The sequence below is a fragment of the Lithobates pipiens genome, unplaced genomic scaffold (assembly GCF_037356315.1).
Source record: "Lithobates pipiens isolate NorthernLeopardFrog02 unplaced genomic scaffold, aLitPip1_a1.2 Scaffold_25, whole genome shotgun sequence".
In the NCBI taxonomy this organism is placed as follows: domain Eukaryota; kingdom Metazoa; phylum Chordata; class Amphibia; order Anura; family Ranidae; genus Lithobates; species Lithobates pipiens.
In genome coordinates, this window is record NW_027507787.1 from 236391465 (window position 1) to 236410628 (window position 19164).

Below are 19164 nucleotides of genomic sequence, written 5' to 3' on the forward strand. Positions count from 1 at the left end.
GTGCAGTGGTGGTGGTGTGTGTGTGGGGGGTATAAGTGCAGTGGTGGTGGTGTGTTTGGGGGGGTATAAGTGCAGTGGTGGTGGTGTGTGTGTGTGTGTGGAGGGGGGGGGGGGGTATAAGTGCAGTGGTGGTGGAGGGTATAAGTGCAGTGGTGGTGGTGTGTGTGTGTGTGGAGGGGGGGGGGGGTATAAGTGCAGTGGTGGTGGAGGGTATAAGTGCAGTGGTGGTGGTGTGTGTGTGGGGGGTATAAGTGCAGTGGTGGTGGTGTGTGTGTGTGTGGAGGGGGGGGGGGGTATAAGTGCAGTGGTGGTGGAGGGTATAAGTGCAGTGGTGGTGGTGTGTGTGTGGGGGGTATAAGTGCAGTGGTGGTGGAGGGTATAAGTGCAGTGGTGGTGGTGTGTTTGGGGGGGTATAAGTGCAGTGGTGGTGGTGTGTTTGGGGGGGTATAAGTGCAGTGGTGGTGGTGTGTGTGTGTGGGGGGGTATAAGTGCAGTGGTGGTGGTGTGTGTGTGTGTGGGGGGGGGGGGGGTATAAGTGCAGTGGTGGTGGTGTGTGTGTGTGGGGGGTATAAGTGCAGTGGTGGTGGTGTGTGTGTGTGTGTGTGTGTGTGTGTGTGTGTGTGGGGGTATAAGTGCAGTGGTGGTGGTGTGTGTGTGTGTGTGTGTGTGTGTGTGTGTGTGTGTGTGTGTGTGTGTGTGTGTGTGTGGGGGTAGGGGTGGGGGTGGGGGTGGGGGGGGGTATAAGTGCAGTGGTGGTGGTGTGTTTGGGGGGGTATAAGTGCAGTGGTGGTGGTGTGTGTGTGTGTGTGGAGGGGGGGGGGGGGGGGTATAAGTGCAGTGGTGGTGGAGGGTATAAGTGCAGTGGTGGTGGTGTGTGTGTGGGGGGTATCAGTGGCAGTGGTGGTGGTGAGTGAGGGGGGTATCGGTGGCAGTGGTGAGTGAGGGGGGTATCAGTGGCAGTGGTGGTGAGTGAGGGGGGTAGCAGTGGCGGTGGTGGTGAGTGAGGGGGGTAGCAGTGGTGGTGGTGAGTGAGGGGGGTAGCAGTGGTGGTGGTGAGTGAGGGGGGTAGCAGTGGTGGTGGTGAGTGAGGGGGGTAGCAGTGGTGGTGGTGAGTGAGGGGGGTAGCAGTGGCAGTAGTGGTGGTGAGTGAGGGGGGTATCAGTGACAGTGGTGGTGGTGGTGGTGAGTGAGGGGGGTATCAGTGGCAGTAGTGGTTGTGAGTGAGGGGGGTATCAGTGACAGTAGTGGTGATAGCGGTGTGGGGGGTATCAGTGGCAGTAGTGGTGGTGGTGGTGTGTGTGGGGGGTATAAGTGCAGTGGTGGGGGCGTGTGTGGGGGGGTATAAGTGCAGTGGTGGTGTGGGGGTATCAGTGGCGGTAGTGGTGGTGGTGTGGGGGGTATCAGTGGCGGTAGTGGTGGTGTGGGGGGTATCAGTGGCAGTAGTGGTGGTGTGGGAGGTATCAGTGGCAGTAGTGGTGGTGTGGGAGGGGGTATCAGTGACAGTGGTGGTGTGGGAGGTATCAGTGGCAGTAGTGGTGGTGATTGAGGGGGTATCAATGACAGTAGTGGTGATGGCGGTGTGGGGGGTATCAGTGGCAATAGTGGTGGTGGTGTGGGGGGTATCAGTGGCAGTAGTGGTGGTGGTGGTGAGTGAGATGGTATCAGTGGCAGTAGTGGTGGTGGTGGTGAGTGAGAGGGTATCAGTGGCAGTGGTGGTGGTGGTAGTGATGGTGAGTGAGGGGGGTATCAGTGGCAGTAGTGGTGGTGGTGGTGAGTGAGGGGGGCATCAGTGACAGTAGTGGTGATGGCGGTGTGGGGTATCAGTGGCAATAGTGGTGGTGGTTATCAGTGGCAGTGGTGGTGGTGAGTGAGGGGGGTATCGGTGGCAGTGGTGGTGGTGAGTGAGGGGGGTATTAGTGGCGGTGGTGGTGGTGGTGGTGGTGAGTGAGGGGGGTAGCAGTGGTGGTGGTGAGTGAGGGGGGTAGCAGTGGCAGTAGTGGTGGTGAGTGAGGGGGGTATCAGTGACAGTGGTGGTGGTGGTGGTGAGTGAGGGGGGTATCAGTGGCAGTAGTGGTTGTGAGTGAGGGGGGTATCAGTGACAGTAGTGGTGATGGCGGTGTGTGTGGGGGGTATAAGTGCAGTGGTTGTGGTGTGTGTGTGGGGGGTATAAGTGCAGTGGTGGTGGTGTGTTTGGGGGGGTATAAGTGCAGTGGTGGTGGTGTGTGTGTGGGGGGGGGGGTATAAGTGCAGTGGTGGTGGTGTGTGTGTGGGGGGTATAAGTGCAGTGGTGGTGGTGTGTGTGTGTGTGTGTGTGGGGGGGGGGGTATAAGTGCAGTGGTGGTGGAGGGTATAAGTGCAGTGGTGGTGGTGTGTGTGGGGGGTATAAGTGCAGTGGTGGTGGTGTGTTTGGGGGGGTATAAGTGCAGTGGTGGTGGTGTGTGTGTGGGGGGGGGTATAAGTGCAGTGGTGGTGGTGTGTGTGTGGGGGGTATAAGTGCAGTGGTGGTGGTGTGTGTGTGTGTGTGTGTGTGTGTGGGGGGGGTATAAGTGCAGTGGTGGTGGAGGGTATAAGTGCAGTGGTGGTGGTGTGTGTGTGGGGGGTATAAGTGCAGTGGTGGTGGTGTGTTTGGGGGGGGTATAAGTGCAGTGGTGGTGGTGTGTGTGTGTGGGGGGGGGTATAAGTGCAGTGGTGGTGGTGTGTGTGTGGGGGGTATAAGTGCAGTGGTGGTGGTGTGTGTGTGTGTGTGTGTGTGGGGGGGGGGGGGTATAAGTGCAGTGGTGGTGGAGGGTATAAGTGCAGTGGTGGTGGTGTGTGTGTGGGGGGTATAAGTGCAGTGGTGGTGGTGTGTTTGGGGGGGTATAAGTGCAGTGGTGGTGGTGTGTGTGTGTGTGTGGAGGGGGGGGGGGGTATAAGTGCAGTGGTGGTGGAGGGTATAAGTGCAGTGGTGGTGGTGTGTGTGTGTGTGGAGGGGGGGGGGGGTATAAGTGCAGTGGTGGTGGAGGGTATAAGTGCAGTGGTGGTGGTGTGTGTGTGGGGGGTATAAGTGCAGTGGTGGTGGTGTGTGTGTGTGTGGAGGGGGGGGGGGGTATAAGTGCAGTGGTGGTGGAGGGTATAAGTGCAGTGGTGGTGGTGTGTGTGTGGGGGGTATAAGTGCAGTGGTGGTGGAGGGTATAAGTGCAGTGGTGGTGGTGTGTTTGGGGGGGTATAAGTGCAGTGGTGGTGGTGTGTTTGGGGGGGTATAAGTGCAGTGGTGGTGGTGTGTGTGTGGGGGGGGTATAAGTGCAGTGGTGGTGGTGTGTGTGTGTGTGGGGGGGGGGGGGGTATAAGTGCAGTGGTGGTGGTGTGTGTGTGTGGGGGGTATAAGTGCAGTGGTGGTGGTGTGTGTGTGTGTGTGTGTGTGTGTGTGGGGGTATAAGTGCAGTGGTGGTGGTGTGTGTGTGTGTGTGTGTGTGTGTGTGTGTGTGTGTGTGTGTGTGTGTGTGTGTGTGTGTGTGTGGGGGTAGGGGTGGGGGTGGGGGTGGGGGGGGGGTATAAGTGCAGTGGTGGTGGTGTGTTTGGGGGGGTATAAGTGCAGTGGTGGTGGTGTGTGTGTGTGTGTGGAGGGGGGGGGGGTATAAGTGCAGTGGTGGTGGAGGGTATAAGTGCAGTGGTGGTGGTGTGTGTGTGGGGGGTATAAGTGCAGTGGTGGTGGTGTGTGTGTGTGTGGAGGGGGGGGGGGTATAAGTGCAGTGGTGGTGGAGGGTATAAGTGCAGTGGTGGTGGTGTGTGTGTGGGGGGTATAAGTGCAGTGGTGGTGGAGGGTATAAGTGCAGTGGTGGTGGTGTGTTTGGGGGGGTATAAGTGCAGTGGTGGTGGTGTGTTTGGGGGGGTATAAGTGCAGTGGTGGTGGTGTGTGTGTGTGTGTGGAGGGGGGGGGGGGGTATAAGTGCAGTGGTGGTGGAGGGTATAAGTGCAGTGGTGGTGGTGTGTGTGTGTGTGGAGGGGGGGGGGGGTATAAGTGCAGTGGTGGTGGAGGGTATAAGTGCAGTGGTGGTGGTGTGTGTGTGGGGGGTATAAGTGCAGTGGTGGTGGTGTGTGTGTGTGTGGAGGGGGGGGGGGGTATAAGTGCAGTGGTGGTGGAGGGTATAAGTGCAGTGGTGGTGGTGTGTGTGTGGGGGGTATAAGTGCAGTGGTGGTGGAGGGTATAAGTGCAGTGGTGGTGGTGTGTTTGGGGGGGTATAAGTGCAGTGGTGGTGGTGTGTTTGGGGGGGTATAAGTGCAGTGGTGGTGGTGTGTGTGTGGGGGGGGTATAAGTGCAGTGGTGGTGGTGTGTGTGTGTGGGGGGGGGGGGTATAAGTGCAGTGGTGGTGGTGTGTGTGTGTGGGGGGTATAAGTGCAGTGGTGGTGGTGTGTGTGTGTGTGTGTGTGTGTGTGTGTGTGTGTGGGGGTATAAGTGCAGTGGTGGTGGTGTGTGTGTGTGTGTGTGTGTGTGTGTGTGTGTGTGGGGGTAGGGGTGGGGGTGGGGGTGGGGGGGGGTATAAGTGCAGTGGTGGTGGTGGTGATGTGTGTGGGGAATCAGTGGCAGTGTTGATATTGAGAGATGGTGCTACTCACTTCCAGATCACTGGGTTCCCCCTCCTTAAGTTGCTGTGAGTACACTCGAGTGCAGGCGGAGCTGGAGAAGATGGGCGGGGACTGTGCCCGTGAGAGCACTGCAGGCGGAGTTGGAGAAGATGGGCGGGGACTGTGCCCGTGAGAGCACTGCAGGTGGAGCCGGAGAAGATGGGCGGGGACTGTGCCCGTGAGAGCACTGCAGGCGGAGCCGGAGAAGATGGGCGGGTACTGTGCCCGTGAATGCGGGAGGAGAGGGTGGGTGGAGCAGCTGGGGAGAATGGGCGGAGCAGACGGAGAGGATGGGCGGAGCAGAGGCAGACTCCCTGTAAATGACTAGTACTATATCTGGGGCAGCGGCGGGCCCCCTACAGTGGCGGAACTCAGGGGCCCAGTCGCAAGTGCGACTGGTGCGACCCTGATAATTCCGCCACTGGTCGCTATACAGGGCGTGGGGAGCTCAACGACTATCTGTCCGCTGATCCTCCCTATTGTGAATGAACCAGGAAGTGACCCGTATCATGGAACTTCCCAATATGGAGTGCTCATTCTCTGGCTGCACTAGCTGGGCAAGCAGCTAATGGATCATGATCTGTGCTGCATTAGCTGCAGTGGAGTACAGGGGTCTAATAGACCCCTGATGTCTCGATAAATAGAGCCTGACATAACCGGATAGCTCCATAGAGACCATGTGGTCTCCTTCATGTAGCACAGGAGCTAGCAGAGGATCACTCAGACCGGGCTCTTGCTATGGCACCCCTAGAGACTCCTCACGGCACCACAGAGTGCCACAGCCCCCCCGGTTGAAAAACACTGACATAGGAGACTATTAGTCCACTATGGCAGTGGTCATCAACCCTGTCCTCAGGGCCCACTAACAGGCCAGGTTTTATGTATTACCTTGGGGGAGGTGCAGACTAGAATAGTGCAATCACTGAGCAGTAAATTACATCACCTGTGATGTATTTCAGTTATCTTGCAAACCTGGCCTGTTAGTGGGCCCTGAGGACAGGGTTGATGACCACTACACTATGGAATGGCAATATCATTAAAAAAATATATATATATATATATATATATATTTTTTTTAAATAAGTTTAAAACATTTACAGCAACAAAGAAAAAAAACATGTTTTAACCACTTCCCATTCTTAGGCCATTTATACACTGTGGCAGGTTGAAGTGCTTATACCGGGAGCATCAGTGCAACTACAGTCTGCGACACTCTTTCTATACAGCCACTGTATTACTTTTTACAGGAATGGGGTCATGGGGTCCAGTCATGGGGTCCTGTCGGGGTCACCCCCCCCCCCCCAGCTGCCACTTTACCAAGCTCCCTTGTCTGATCAGGGAGCCTGGCGGATGCGACCGGCGGAATTTGCTTCCTGGGACACAATGAGAGGAACTGATGTCGTTCCTCCCACTATGTGATGTCAGAAACCGGAAGCGCCAAGGATTTAGTCACTTCTAGTTTCGGTCTCACGTAAACAAGCCATTACTGGCTTGTGAAAGCATCAGATCAAACCGCTCTCTCAGTTTGATCTGATGCTTTGGAGGCCAGAGGTAAGATATTAGGTCCCAAAGACCCCAGAGCTCTACATCGCAAACAGGTATTTTTATTTTTTTTTCCTTCACTGATGTGCGCCAATGAGTCTGCACTGGTGGGCACTGATAGGCGACATTGATGAGGAGGCACTGATGGGCAGCTTTGATTGCCAGCACTGGTGGGCACTGCACTGATAATCAGGGCCTGTCACTGCCCATGCTATCACAAGGGATGTTGTTCATCCTTTGTGATAGAAATAAAAAAATAAAAATAAAATAAAAATAAATAGGGTTTACATATATTTTAAAGGAATAAAAAGTAAAAAAAGTAATTTTTTATTTTTATTTTGGCAAGACCAGAAAAATAAGCAATGATCAAGAGCTGAACAAAGTGAGTATGGAGATCTGGTATGACTTTATTTTCACGTCCTGCGTATAAATTCTGTGTTCTGCACTTCCTCTCCCCCCCAACCTGCCTTATCCTGTCAGTATTCCACGCAAGATTGCTTTCCATCTGCTACCGATTGCACACACTACGGGCTGCTGCATGCTTAGTGTAATATGCCCACCATCTGTCACCAAGACATTGACGACGTTCCCTCACTTTTACTGGTGATGCATCTGCCAGCTTTTATCCTCACAACTTTCAGACTTTACATGTGAGCCCACATTGTTCAAGGAAAAAAATAAATAAATGAAGTTTCATCGACACTCTTCTGGGTTGTGATCAGACCGTTTGTATGACATAACTCATATCTTCTATAATTTCATGTTCATTTTACAAAACAGGGGATCAATGTAGTAACAGTAAATATGTCATTTACCCAAACAGGAATACCGCTCACTCACTGTACTGGTAAATTAATAAATATCTAGGCTGGTAAAACGTAGAACTCAAAAGTCCCCTATGTGAGGATTTTTTTTTTTTTTTTTTGGTGACAGGTTCTCTTTAACCACTTGCCTACTGGGCACTTTCACCCCCTTTCCTGCCCAGGCCAATTTTCAGCTTTCAGCGCTGTCACACTTTAAATGACAATTGCGTGGTCATGTAACGCTGTACCCATAAGACATTTTTATTAGGGCTGTGGAAATTAAAGATGAATTCCTCAATTCATCAATACGTTTTTTTTATCGATCAAAAGAATCACCTCCAGGCTTCCGGGTCTTCAGGGAGTTCCGTCGGAGATCCGGTGACGTCACGGACATCAACGTCACCGGACCCCCCCCCCCCCCCCTCCCCAAGTGCCTCCGTCTGCTAACGAAGGGAAGGGGGGTGGAGTCCGGTGACATTGAAGTTCTGATTGAACGTAACGTGTACAGGGGAGGAGCTACACATGGCGTCACCCGCTGCTGTCCTATGGAACTAACACGATTGTTGGCTTTACATGCTGTGTTTTTATCATCTTTATGTGAGTAGTTTGTGTTTGAACACAAAAATTAAATCTTATACTTAAGCGGTGAGCACTTAGATCTTTTCTTTCTACCCATGACCTGGCGTCCTTGCCGAGATCTAAGGAGACGCGAGAGAAGTTTATGGTCCGTGTTAACCCTTTTGATACACGCTTGCATGACCACCTGCACAGGGGTCTATGCCATAAGGTTAGAGTGATCAGTTAGACCAGAGGTGGAGGGATTGTCACGCTACTGTGGGAAAAAAAATGACTTACGTCAGTGCTACAGTTTGAATTTGAAAAACGTATTTGTGTGAACTGTGAAGTTAAGTCATGGATTGGGGAAACTAAGACTAAGAGCTTTCTTTTGGTGGTATTTAATCACCACTTGGTTTTTATTTTTTGCTAAATACACAAATAAAGACCTAAAATTATAGAAAAACCAAAAACATAATTTGTTTGAAAATGTTGCAAACAGGTAATTTTTCTCTTTCACTGATGGGCACTGATAGGCAACACTGATGGGCATTGATAGGCTGCACTGATGGGCATTGATAGGCTGCACTGATGGGCATTGATAGGCTGCACTGATGGGCATTGATAGGCTGCACTGATGAGGTGGCACAGATGGGCACTGATAGGCTGCACTGATGAGGTGGCATAGGTGGGCACCAACAGGCTGCACTGATGGGTACTGATGAGGTGGCACCGACCGGACACAAATGCCTTAGGTGCTATCCTAGCTTCACAGTTCAAACCCAACATGCCCAGCTGCATTTTCAAACATGTACATCAAAACGGTTCCTTGTAAAGCCACAATCCACTGTAAGGAGGTCTGTAGGCTGCTGTAGGATTTCATGCCACCATCTGAGCCAGGGCTGGACTGGAATAAAATTTTGGCACTGGATTTTATCCAGACCTGCCCACTTTGATTCTGCAAACACTTACAAAATCAGTATATGAACTATATCCAATTGCACAAAAAAAAAGCCTCCCCTTACATCAGAGTCCCCAGAGAGCTTCAGCCTTGGGTCGGGGTCCCCAGAGAGCCTCCCCCTTACGTCGGGGTCCCCAGAGAGCCTCCCCCTTACGTCAGGGTCCCCAGAGAGCCTCCCCCTTACGTCAGGGTCCCCAGAGAGCCTCCCCCTTACGTCGGGGTCCCCAGAGAGCCTCCCCCTTACGTCGGGGTCCCCAGAGAGCCTCCCCCTTACGTCGGGGTCCCCAGAGAGCCTCCCCCTTACGTCGGGGTCCCCAGAGAGCCTCCCCCTTACGTCGGGGTCCCCAGAGAGCCTCCCCCTTACGTCGGGGTCCCCAGAGAGCCTCCCCCTTACATCGGGGTCCTCAGAGAGCCTCCCCCTTACATCGGGGTCCTCAGAGAGCCTCCGCCTTACATCAAGGCCCCCAGAGAGCATCCCCTTTCCACACAGTTTTCGAGAGAGCCCCCCCCTTACATCAGGGTCCCCAGAGAGACGCTCCTTATATCAGGGTCCACAGAGAGAGGGTGGGCAGTGAGAGATGATGTAATCTCTCTGCTGCCCGCTGCTGCACAGTGAGGGCGGATGAGCGGTGATGCAGGACAACCAGTGAGAGATGATGTCATCTCTCTGCTCTCTTGCCTGCCCAGCTCTCCTGTGCTGCCCGCCGCATGGCTGCATAGAGGCCACAACACGATAGTGGGCCACGGCCCTGTGGTTGGTGACCCTTGGGACTCGGGGCTATAGCCCCAAAAGCCATCCTCTAGCGACTCCACTGGCTGTCACTGAAATCGCCCCCATCCCCTTCCTGGAAATTCCTGTAGTCCCGATGGCCAGTACAAGCCTGATCTGAGCTGTGAAGGCCACCAACAGATAGTGTATGTAAGCCACTGTAAGCTCTATGTCAACATATGAAGTCACCACAAGATTGTATGCCATCATCTGAGGTATGTAGACCACTGTAGGACCCTCAGTCAACATATGAAGTCTGCAGACCACCACAGGATTGTATGCCATTATCAGTAGGGCACCATAGGATTGTATGCCATCATCTGAGGTATGTAGACCACTGTAAGACCCTCAGTCAACATATGAAGTCTGCAGACCACCACAGGATTGTATGCCATTATCTGTAGGGCACTATAGGATTGTATGCCATCATCTGAGGTATGTAGACCACTGTAAGACCCTCAGTCAACATATGAAGTCTGCAGACCACCACAGGATTGTATGCCATTATCTGTAGGGCACTATAGGATTGTATGCCATCATCTGAGGTATGTAGACCACTGTAAGACCCTCAGTCAACATATGAAGTCTGCAGACCACCACAGGATTGTATGCCCTTATCTGTAGAGCACTATAGGATTGTATATTATCATCATGCTAAAGGCATGCCTTAGGTGCTATCTTAGCTTCAGAATTCAAACCCAATATGCCCAACCGCATTTTCAAACAATGTACATCACAGCTATTCCTTATAAAGCCTTGGTAATGTCTGCCAACGTCTCATTGCGACTTACATATAAAGATCCATAGGAAATTCCTTCATCATGTGGGTTATTATGAATTCCACCATCAGATCTGAAAGAAAGCAAGGAATGAGTGTCTGACACCGATCATTACCATTACCACCTCACCCCCACCTTTGTAATAACTGGCATTAAAGCAGGTCACAGGCACAATCTGGCATGGGGCACACTAGGGTGGACTTACTATCCTGGTGGTAATACCTATGGCTTTCTGCTCCGATTTACTTGAATGAAGACAACCTAAGGACAGGATTACAGTTCTAAACTCCGGGCTCTCATCAGTGTGGAAAAGGATGGGGGGGGGGGGGGGGGGGGTTACCATGGCAACAGAAGCTGCTAAAAATAATCATAAGAGAACCAGGCTGCCTGTGTTTCTCTGAATGAGCTCATTACAGATAAGCCCTACAAGGGGAACCTAAAGAGAATCTCCACCTTTCTGCCCTAGAACATAAAAAGGTTGCAGATGATTCCTACTTGCTCATGCAATAATTTAGATACAGATCTTTTTGTGCAACGACCTCCGTCTTTTATCATTTTAGTTATCTATAGGACTCTATCTACAATTTGCTTCTGATTCCACTCTTAAAAGGGGGGAGTGAATATCAAGGGAAAAAAAATGAAAGGGGTTATGCAACACCATTGTTATAAATGTGTTTAGAGATGCAACATGGATCAAACTTGATGGCCACCTGGTGGACATTTTTGATGGACACTGGATGTTTTTTAGCACTTTATGAATAAAATATATATTTTATGTATATTTCTGTGGTCCATGTGGTATTCTATTAAGCCCCTGCCACCCACGCAACCAATTAATGGTTTCCTTTTTGTTTGTTAGATCAGGGGTCTCCAAACGTTCTCAACAAAGGGCCAATGATGACCTTCAGACTTTAGGGGGGGGGGGCCAGACTATGGCCACTGGGAGTAGAAAATGTTCCGGTGTCCAGTGGAAGTAAACAATGCCGTATCTTTGGTTTAAGTGGGAGGACTCCACCCGTCGCTGGTGTCCATGGAAAGAACTGCGACCCGTCGCTGGTGTCCATGGAAAGAATTGCGCCCCGTCGTTGGTGTCCATGGAAAGAACTGCGCCCCGTCGCTGGTGTCCATGGAAAGAATTGCGCCCCGTCGTTGGTGTCCATGGAAAGAACTGCGCCCCGTCGTTGGTGTCCATGGAAAGAACTGCGACCCGTCGCTGGTGTCCATGGAAAGAATTGCGCCCCGTCGTTGGTGTCCATGGAAAGAACTGCGCCCCGTCGTTGGTGTCCATGGAAAGAACTGCGCCCCGTCATTGGTGTCCATGGAAAGAACTGCGCCCCGTCGCTGGTGTCCATGGAAAGAACTGCGCCCCGTCGTTGGTGTCCATGGAAAGAACTGCGCCCCGTCGTTGGTGTCCATGGAAAGAACTGCGCCCCGTCGTTGGTGTCCATGGAAAGAACTGCGCCCCGTCGCTGGTGTCCATGGAAAGAATTGCGCCCCGTCGTTGGTGTCCCTGGAAAGAACTGCGCCCCGTCGTTGGTGTCCATGGAAAGAACTGCGCCCCGTCGTTGGTGTCCATGGAAAGAATTGCGCCCCGTCGTTGGTGTCCATGGAAAGAATTGCGCCCCGTCGTTGGTGTCCATGGAAAGAACTGCACCCCGTCATTGGTGTCCATGGAAAGAACTGCGCCCCGTCATTGGTGTCCATGGAAAGGACTGCGCCCCGTCATTGGTGTCCATGGAAAGGACTGCGCCCCGTCGCTGGTGTCCATGGAAAGAACTGCGCCCCGTCGCTGCTGTCCATGGAAAGAATTGCGCCCCGTCGCTGCTGTCCATGGAAAGAATTGCGCCCCGTCGCTGGAGTCCATGGAAAGAATTGCGCCCCGTCGCTGGAGTCCATGGAAAGAATTGCGCCCCGTCGCTGGAGTCCATGGAAAGAATTGCGCCCCGTCGCTGGAGTCCATGGAAAGAATTGCGCCCCGTCGCTGGAGTCCATGGAAAGAATTGCGCCCCGTCGCTGGAGTCCATGGAAAGAATTGCGCCCCGTCGCTGGAGTCCATGGAAAGAATTGCGCCCCGTCGCTGGAGTCCATGGAAAGAATTGCGCCCCGTCGCTGGAGTCCATGGAAAGAATTGCGCCCCGTCGCTGGTGTCCATGGAAAGAACTGCGCCCCGTCGCTGGTGTCCATGGAAAGAATTGCGCCCCGTCGCTGGTGTCCCATGGAAAGAATTGCGCCCCGTCGCTGGTGTCCATGGAAAGAATTGTGCCCCCGTTGCTGGTGTCCATGGAAAGAACTGCGCCCCGTCGTTGGTGTCCATGAAAAGAACTGCGCCCCGTCGCTGGTGTCCATGGAAAGAATTGCGCCCCGTCGCTGGTGTCCATGGAAAGAATTGCGCCCCGTCGCTGGTGTCCATGGAAAGAATTGCGTCCCGTCGCTGCTGTCCATGGAAAGAATTGCGCCCCGTCGCTGGAGTCCATGGAAAGAATTGCGCCCCGTCGCTGGAGTCCATGGAAAGAATTGCGCCCCGTCGCTGGTGTCCATGGAAAGAATTGCGCCCCGTCGCTGGTGTCCATGGAAAGAACTGCGCCCCGTCGCTGGTGTCCATGGAAAGAATTGCGCCCCGTCGCTGGTGTCCATGGAAAGAATTGCGCCCCGTCGCTGGTGTCCATGGAAAGAATTGCGCCCCGTCGCTGGTGTCCATGGAAAGAATTGCGCCCGTCGCTGGTGTCCAGGGAAAGAATTGCGCCCCGTCGCTGGTGTCCATGGAAAGAATTGCGCCCCGTCGCTGGTGTCCATGGAAGGAATTGTGCTCCTTCGTTGGTGTCACACCCATTGCTGGCGTCAGTGGAGCGTGTTTCAGTGTGAAGTGAAAGTAAACCTTCCTATCCTTTTCAGCCAACTAAGCTGCCATCTTGGCCTCTGTTTAATCTTCAACTGACATGGTGCTGCACATGTGATCAGTTAGGACACCAGCCATTGGATGGCTTGAGTTTGTTTAGAGCAGAACCAATGTGACAGTTACACTTCCAGCATGTAACTGTTTTTTTAAACTTAAAATCGATGGGTTTACTTCCGCTTAAAGACCCCCTTTCACACCAGGGCGTTTTGCAGGCGCTATAGCGTTAGAAATAGCGCATGCAATCCGCCCTAAAGAAGCTGCACCATTGTGTGTAGTGTGAAAGCCCCGAGGGCTTTCACACTGGAGCGGTGCGCTGGCAGGACGTCAGAAAAAAAGTCCTGCCAGCAGCTCTTTGGAGCGGTGAAGGAGCGGTGTGTTTACTCCTCCACCGCTGCTCCCCATTGAAATCAATAGGGCAGCGCTGTAATATCGCCGGCAAAACGCTGCTATTGCGGCGTATTGCCGGCGGTTTTAACCCTTTCACGGCTGCTAGCGGGGGGGTAAAAGCGCCAGCTAGCGCCTGAAATGTGCCACAAATCCGGCGGTAAATCGCCTCTAAAAATAGCGGCGTTTTACCGCCGACGCAATGGGCGGTGTGGTGTGAAAGGGGTCTAAGTGATTTTATTTTTATCCAAATCGGCACCTGTGATGGTCCTGACATGAATGAAATGTGTTCCTTTCGCTGCGGGCTGCTATGTTCCTCGAAATCCTCATCCCCTGGCCCACGAGTATCTCCAGTGATTACCTGAAGCTATTAAGTTTAATACGAGCAGCTCCACCTATCACAGGCGCTCGTCAAAAGTGTTGACTATGCCCACCTAACCCCCCACCGGCTCCATTCAAAAGAAGCTGCACTCCTCTGTTCCCATAATGAATAGCGTTCCATGTATGGAGAAGGTGGACCTTCCATTCTACTGCCCGTCCCATCCTTTATTCATGGAGTCCTTTTCTTCGAACTAACCCATAGTGCAGTGATAGCGAACCTTGGCACCCCAGATGTTTTGGAACTACATTTCCCATGATGCTCATGCACTGTGCAGTGTAGATGAGCATCATGGGAAATGCAGTTCCAAACCATCTGGGGTGCCGAGGTTCGCCATCACTGCCATAGTCAATGGAGGAGGAAAGGGTGAGCATAGTCAGCATTTTTGTGGAGTCACTCGTATTAATCCCAGTAGGCCGCAGCAATGGAAGATCATTGCTTTGGGGGTATAGGGGGGCAGAGTATGGAATATTTGTTGCTACTTTTGTCTATCACTGAGATTTCCCATCGCTTCCTGTCTTGCTGAGATGTGAGACTACCCTCACCTGCAGGCCAAGCGTCCCAAGTAGAGAGATCTACCCCGGGAGAAGGGTGCAGCTAGCGGGGGGGGGGGGGGGGGGGGATTCAACCTCTCAGGCGTCTACCTACTGTTCAAAGTCATCCGGGTTCTGGTTATAGATTTAGACTCCATTCACAGCAGCACGTCTCCAAAGTCGCACAATTTCCAGCGGCTTTTGGTGCAGGATTCTGACCCGACTCTACATTCTACAGATCAAAGTCACTTTCGAAAGTAGTGCAGACACCTTTTTAAAGCCACCGATTTAAAACGGGTGCGACTTCAAAGTCACATGACAAAATCGCACAAGTGTGAATGGAGCTGTACTCTTTCATACACTCAGACAAAAAAAAAAAAAAGGAAGGACGACATACAATAAAAGGAAAACAATACAAGACTCACCCAGCACGGTGCACACCAGCGGTCGGCTTGGTACATTCTTGTCAGCTGGCTTTTTCCGATGCCTCATTGGCTGAAAAGGTTAAAATCACAGACAGTAAAATATCTTAAAAACACATGAGGTTAAATCCATAATTTCCCTTTACCACATCCATCCAAGTGGTTGCAAAATTCAGACATGAAATATGAACAAAGCATATCCCTCTATAGTATGTACTTGCCTCAGTCCAGAGCACTGAGTGTCTGCTGCCCCCTTCCTCTGCTATATGCATGAGACACGTCTGACAAGTTTCCTGACACCAAGAGATAAGATGGTGACAGGGGAGATGGCTTCAGCACACAGCCTGTGATTGACAGCCTAAGCTCTGTTGCAGTGTGCTGTGTAAAAGGGGGGCAGGGGGTGTCCTTTCCCACCAATCAGCTCTCCTCACCGAGTTCTGAAGAGTGTCATTTAGCTCCCCATCCCCTTACAGAAAAGCTCAGACAAGATGTATACATTTTGCACTTTGAATGGCCTTAAAGAAGAGAAGGCTGCAGATAAACAGGTACAACTTACACTATATTGTCAAAAGTATTGGGATGCCTGCCTTTACACGCACATGAACTTTAATGACATCCCATTCTTAGTCTGTAGGGGGTCAATACTGAGTTGGCCTCACCCTTTGCAGCTATACCAGCTTCAACTCTTCTGGGAAGGCCGTCCACAAGGTTTTAGGAGGGTGTCTAGGGAAGTGATGGGGAACCTTGGCACCCAGATGTTTTGGAACTACATTTACCATGATGCTCATGCACTCTGCAGTGTAGTTGAGAATCATAGGAAATGTAGTTCCAAAACATCTGGAGGTGCCAAGGTTCGCCATCACTGGTCTATGGGAATGTTTGACCATTCTTCCAGAAGCACATTTGTGAGGTCAGCCACTGATGTTGGATGAGAAGGTCTGGCTCACAGCCTCCGCTCTAATTCATCCCAAAGGTGTTCTATCGGGTTGACGTCAGTCAAGTTCCTCCACCCCAAACTCGCTAAACCATGTCTTTATGGACCTTGAATTAAAGTGTTACCAAACCCAGGACACTGCATTCACTATATCTGCTCTCCCACAGTACACAGAACATGGAATATATTTTTTTAGTAAATATAAACTGCTAAAGACCTTTTCTCATCAGCAGTATATAGCAGTCTTGTGACTTCTATCAGTGTCTGGTTAAAGCTTGTAGGAGGAGTTTTTCATTCTGTCCTATGAGGCTGTATGACCCCTGAGTCTGCCTGGACAGTACTGATTGGCCCTGTGCTGATCACATGCACTCTCCCAAGGAAAAAAAAAACTCTCTAGCAATACACACCAAAACTGAGCATGTGCAGAGTGCCACCAAGACTCTGTACTGTCAAGAGATGGATGGGGGGACAGTGGAAGAAGGGGAGGATCAGAGAAGACAGGATCAAACAGCTTTTTTATACAATGCGAGGATTAACCTCTTAGGTTCCACAGTGAGTATAACAAGCATGCTTTACTGCATATACAGACTGATTGTACTGGTGTGGGTTCAGTAACACTTTAAACTATTTACATATTCTTCTCAGTAAAACAGTTCCTCGCTAAGGTAAGGGGCTCAACCACAGCTATGGATAGCAGACATTGTTAGAAACTTTTTGCACCTATGAATGGTTACGTTTCCTTGTGTCTTGTCACCTGGAAAATGCCTTCTTTCTTAAATAAAATTAGAAGAAAAAAAAAGAAAAAAGAAAAACAAACTGTTCCTTGCTGACTTTTGCAGCTGCAGGCACTGTGGAGAAATTAATCTTCAAAAACGCAAACCACACCCCTTCTTTTATTTCAATGACAGCTAGGACTCAATCTAGTCTGGGGGTAAACTTTGGCTTCAGAAGATTCCCCCCCCCCCCCCTTCATGGCCAGCTTTTACTATTCAGCACTGCGCTACATTAAACGGTAATTGCACGGCCATGCAACACAAAAGAGCGTTCTTTTGGTGCTATTTGATCACTACTGCGGGTTTTGTATTCTGCTACATGTCTGATAAAAAAAAAATAATAATAATCCCAATAAGTGTATATTGATTGGCTTGCATGAAAGTTACAGCGTCTACAAACTATGATATATATATATATCTATAGGGGGAGAGAGAGAGAGAGAGAGAGAGAGAGAGAGAGAGAGAGAGAGAGAGAGAGAGAGAGAGAGAGAGAGAGAGAGAGATCTATCTATATATATATATATATATATATATATATATATATATATAATATATATATATATAAATATAATAGTTGGTAGATGCTATATATATATATATATATATATATATATTATATATATATATATATATACATATACACACACACACACATATATATAAATATATACACACACCATTTTTTTTTCACACAAATATAACCTTCTTTTGCTGGTATCTTTTGAAGACATACTTCAGCTCCCCCCCCCCCACCCCACCATGACCAGGATATTTTTTTGCCATTCGGCACTGCGCTACTTTAAAAATGGTAACTGCGTGGTCATGCAATGCTGTACCCAAATGCAATTTATATCTTTTTTTTTTTTTTTTTAATACAAACAGAGCTTTCTTTTGATGGTATTTGATCACCTCTGGGGATTTAGCTTTTTTTTTTTTGTGAATAAACAAAAAAATAGCAAAAAGTTTGAAAAAAAAACAATATTTTTATATTTCTGCTATAAAACATATCCCCCCCCCCAAAAAAAAGAAAAAAAAAAGAAAAAAAAATTGAATTTCTTCATAAAATTTTGGGCAAAATGTATTCTGCTACATCTTTGATTTTTTATATATATATATATATATATATATATATATATATATATATATATATATATACCAGCAATGGTGTTGATCAGCGACTTATGACAGTCTGACACTAACGCTGGGGGAGGGGGGGGGGGTGACTGACTAACAGTCATTGGCATCACCATTGACACTAATACAGTGATCAATGATAATACTATACACTGTCACTGTACTAATGACACTGGCTGGGAAGGGGTTAAACATCTAGGGGCAATCAAGGGTTAAAGCGGAGTTCCACCCAAAAGTGAAACTTCTGCTTTAAACACTCCTCACCCCCTGAGGTTTGGCATGTAATTTTTTTTTTTTTTTTGAGGGGGGCATGTGTAGCCTCTTTTTAGTGGGACTTTCCTGTCCCACTTCCTCCTTCCTGTCCCACTTCCTCCTTCCTGTTCTCTGCTGCCTAGGCGACTCCTCCTCTTGCCCTAGGCGGCCCCTCCCTGCCAGAGATCTTCTAGGACACAACACAGGTCCCAGAAGATTGGCTGGCCAATAGCAGAGCGCAGCGTGACTCCCATGTGTGCAGTGCGTGCCTGCCGGTGAAACTGTAAGCCCGTCACGGCCGGGTGCCCACAGCTGCTATGACGGAGCCGAGGAGGGGGAGAGGAGGGAGGCTCCGGAGCGGTCGCATCGCTGGACCGTGGGACGGGCGAGTGTCGGTTTATTAAGTCAGCAGCTATGCTTCTTGTAGCTGCTGACTTTAATAAACTAAAAACGGGTGGAACTCCGCTTTAATTACAATGGGTAGTGTGTGAATTATGTGCTGCTTTCTACTACAGATCTCCTTGTTTCTTATCCCTGCTTTGCAGAGATAAGAAACAGAGAGATTGTTCTCTCTGTGCAGAGCTCTGTGTTGACTGTCAACACAGAGCTGTGATTGGTTGGACACAGCTGATCAGTAGGTTCCAGCTGCGAATCATTGGCTAGGACTTGCCGACAGACTGGGCATGTCGGCTGGGAAGGGGGAGGGGGGCCCTAAGCCCGCAAGCAGGTAGTGACATAAGGGTATGGTGCTGTGCCTGTGTGCGCCACCTGGGCGGGCTGCAAGTGGTTAAAAGAGTCCTTGTTTGTGTTCAAAATCCCTACTGAATAGCTGGTAAAGTATAAGCAATGTGTTCTCACTGCCAGATACAATGTAGCACTCGTCATGCAAATTTCCCCAAACTTCGCAGGGTATAGGAACAGCTAGAAGACACTGACTCAGATAGGTTTGGGGGGGGGGGGGGAGTTTGATGTCTGACTCTAAACCACTGACGATGGTTCATTGCTGGAAGACGTGTGCAGAATCGAGGGAGATCGCACTCACCATTCTGTGGAGTTTGACACGGAAATTCATGTTGTCATCGTGCAGAAAGGCGTTGACATATTGGTCCTGGAGACAGAGAAAGAGTGAGAATCATTAACTGCGGTTACTGGAATCATCAACAATCCGCAAGAACATTCCGTACCCCCACCACCACCACCCACCACCACCCCCCAGCGGAACCAACTGCAAGCAAAGCTAATGGAGGCAGAGGGGAAGACGCTGCACTACCAGTACAAAAACAAAGTACTTTCCTCTAAAACAGAAATAAAATATTATATAAGGATAACATTGTAACTTCTATATACATGAAGATGTTTTGTATTTTATTTGCTACAAGGTCACAACACACACATTACATATATTTACTGTATGTTATTATGTATCTGCCGTCTTCTCAAACTGGA

General features: G+C 50.2%; 1 protein-coding gene across 1 annotated transcript in view; it reads right to left on the reverse strand.

Moving 5' to 3' along the window:
- Nucleotides 1–19164, reverse strand: part of ARMH3 (armadillo like helical domain containing 3) — a gene marked incomplete in the record, with an annotated part of 258014 nt that overhangs the window by 150605 nt on the left and 88245 nt on the right. Inside the window, 3 exon segments of the mRNA XM_077455686.1 lie at nucleotides 10024–10084; nucleotides 14629–14698; nucleotides 18761–18826. Of these exon segments, the coding sequence (XP_077311812.1) occupies nucleotides 10024–10084; nucleotides 14629–14698; nucleotides 18761–18826 (197 nt within the window).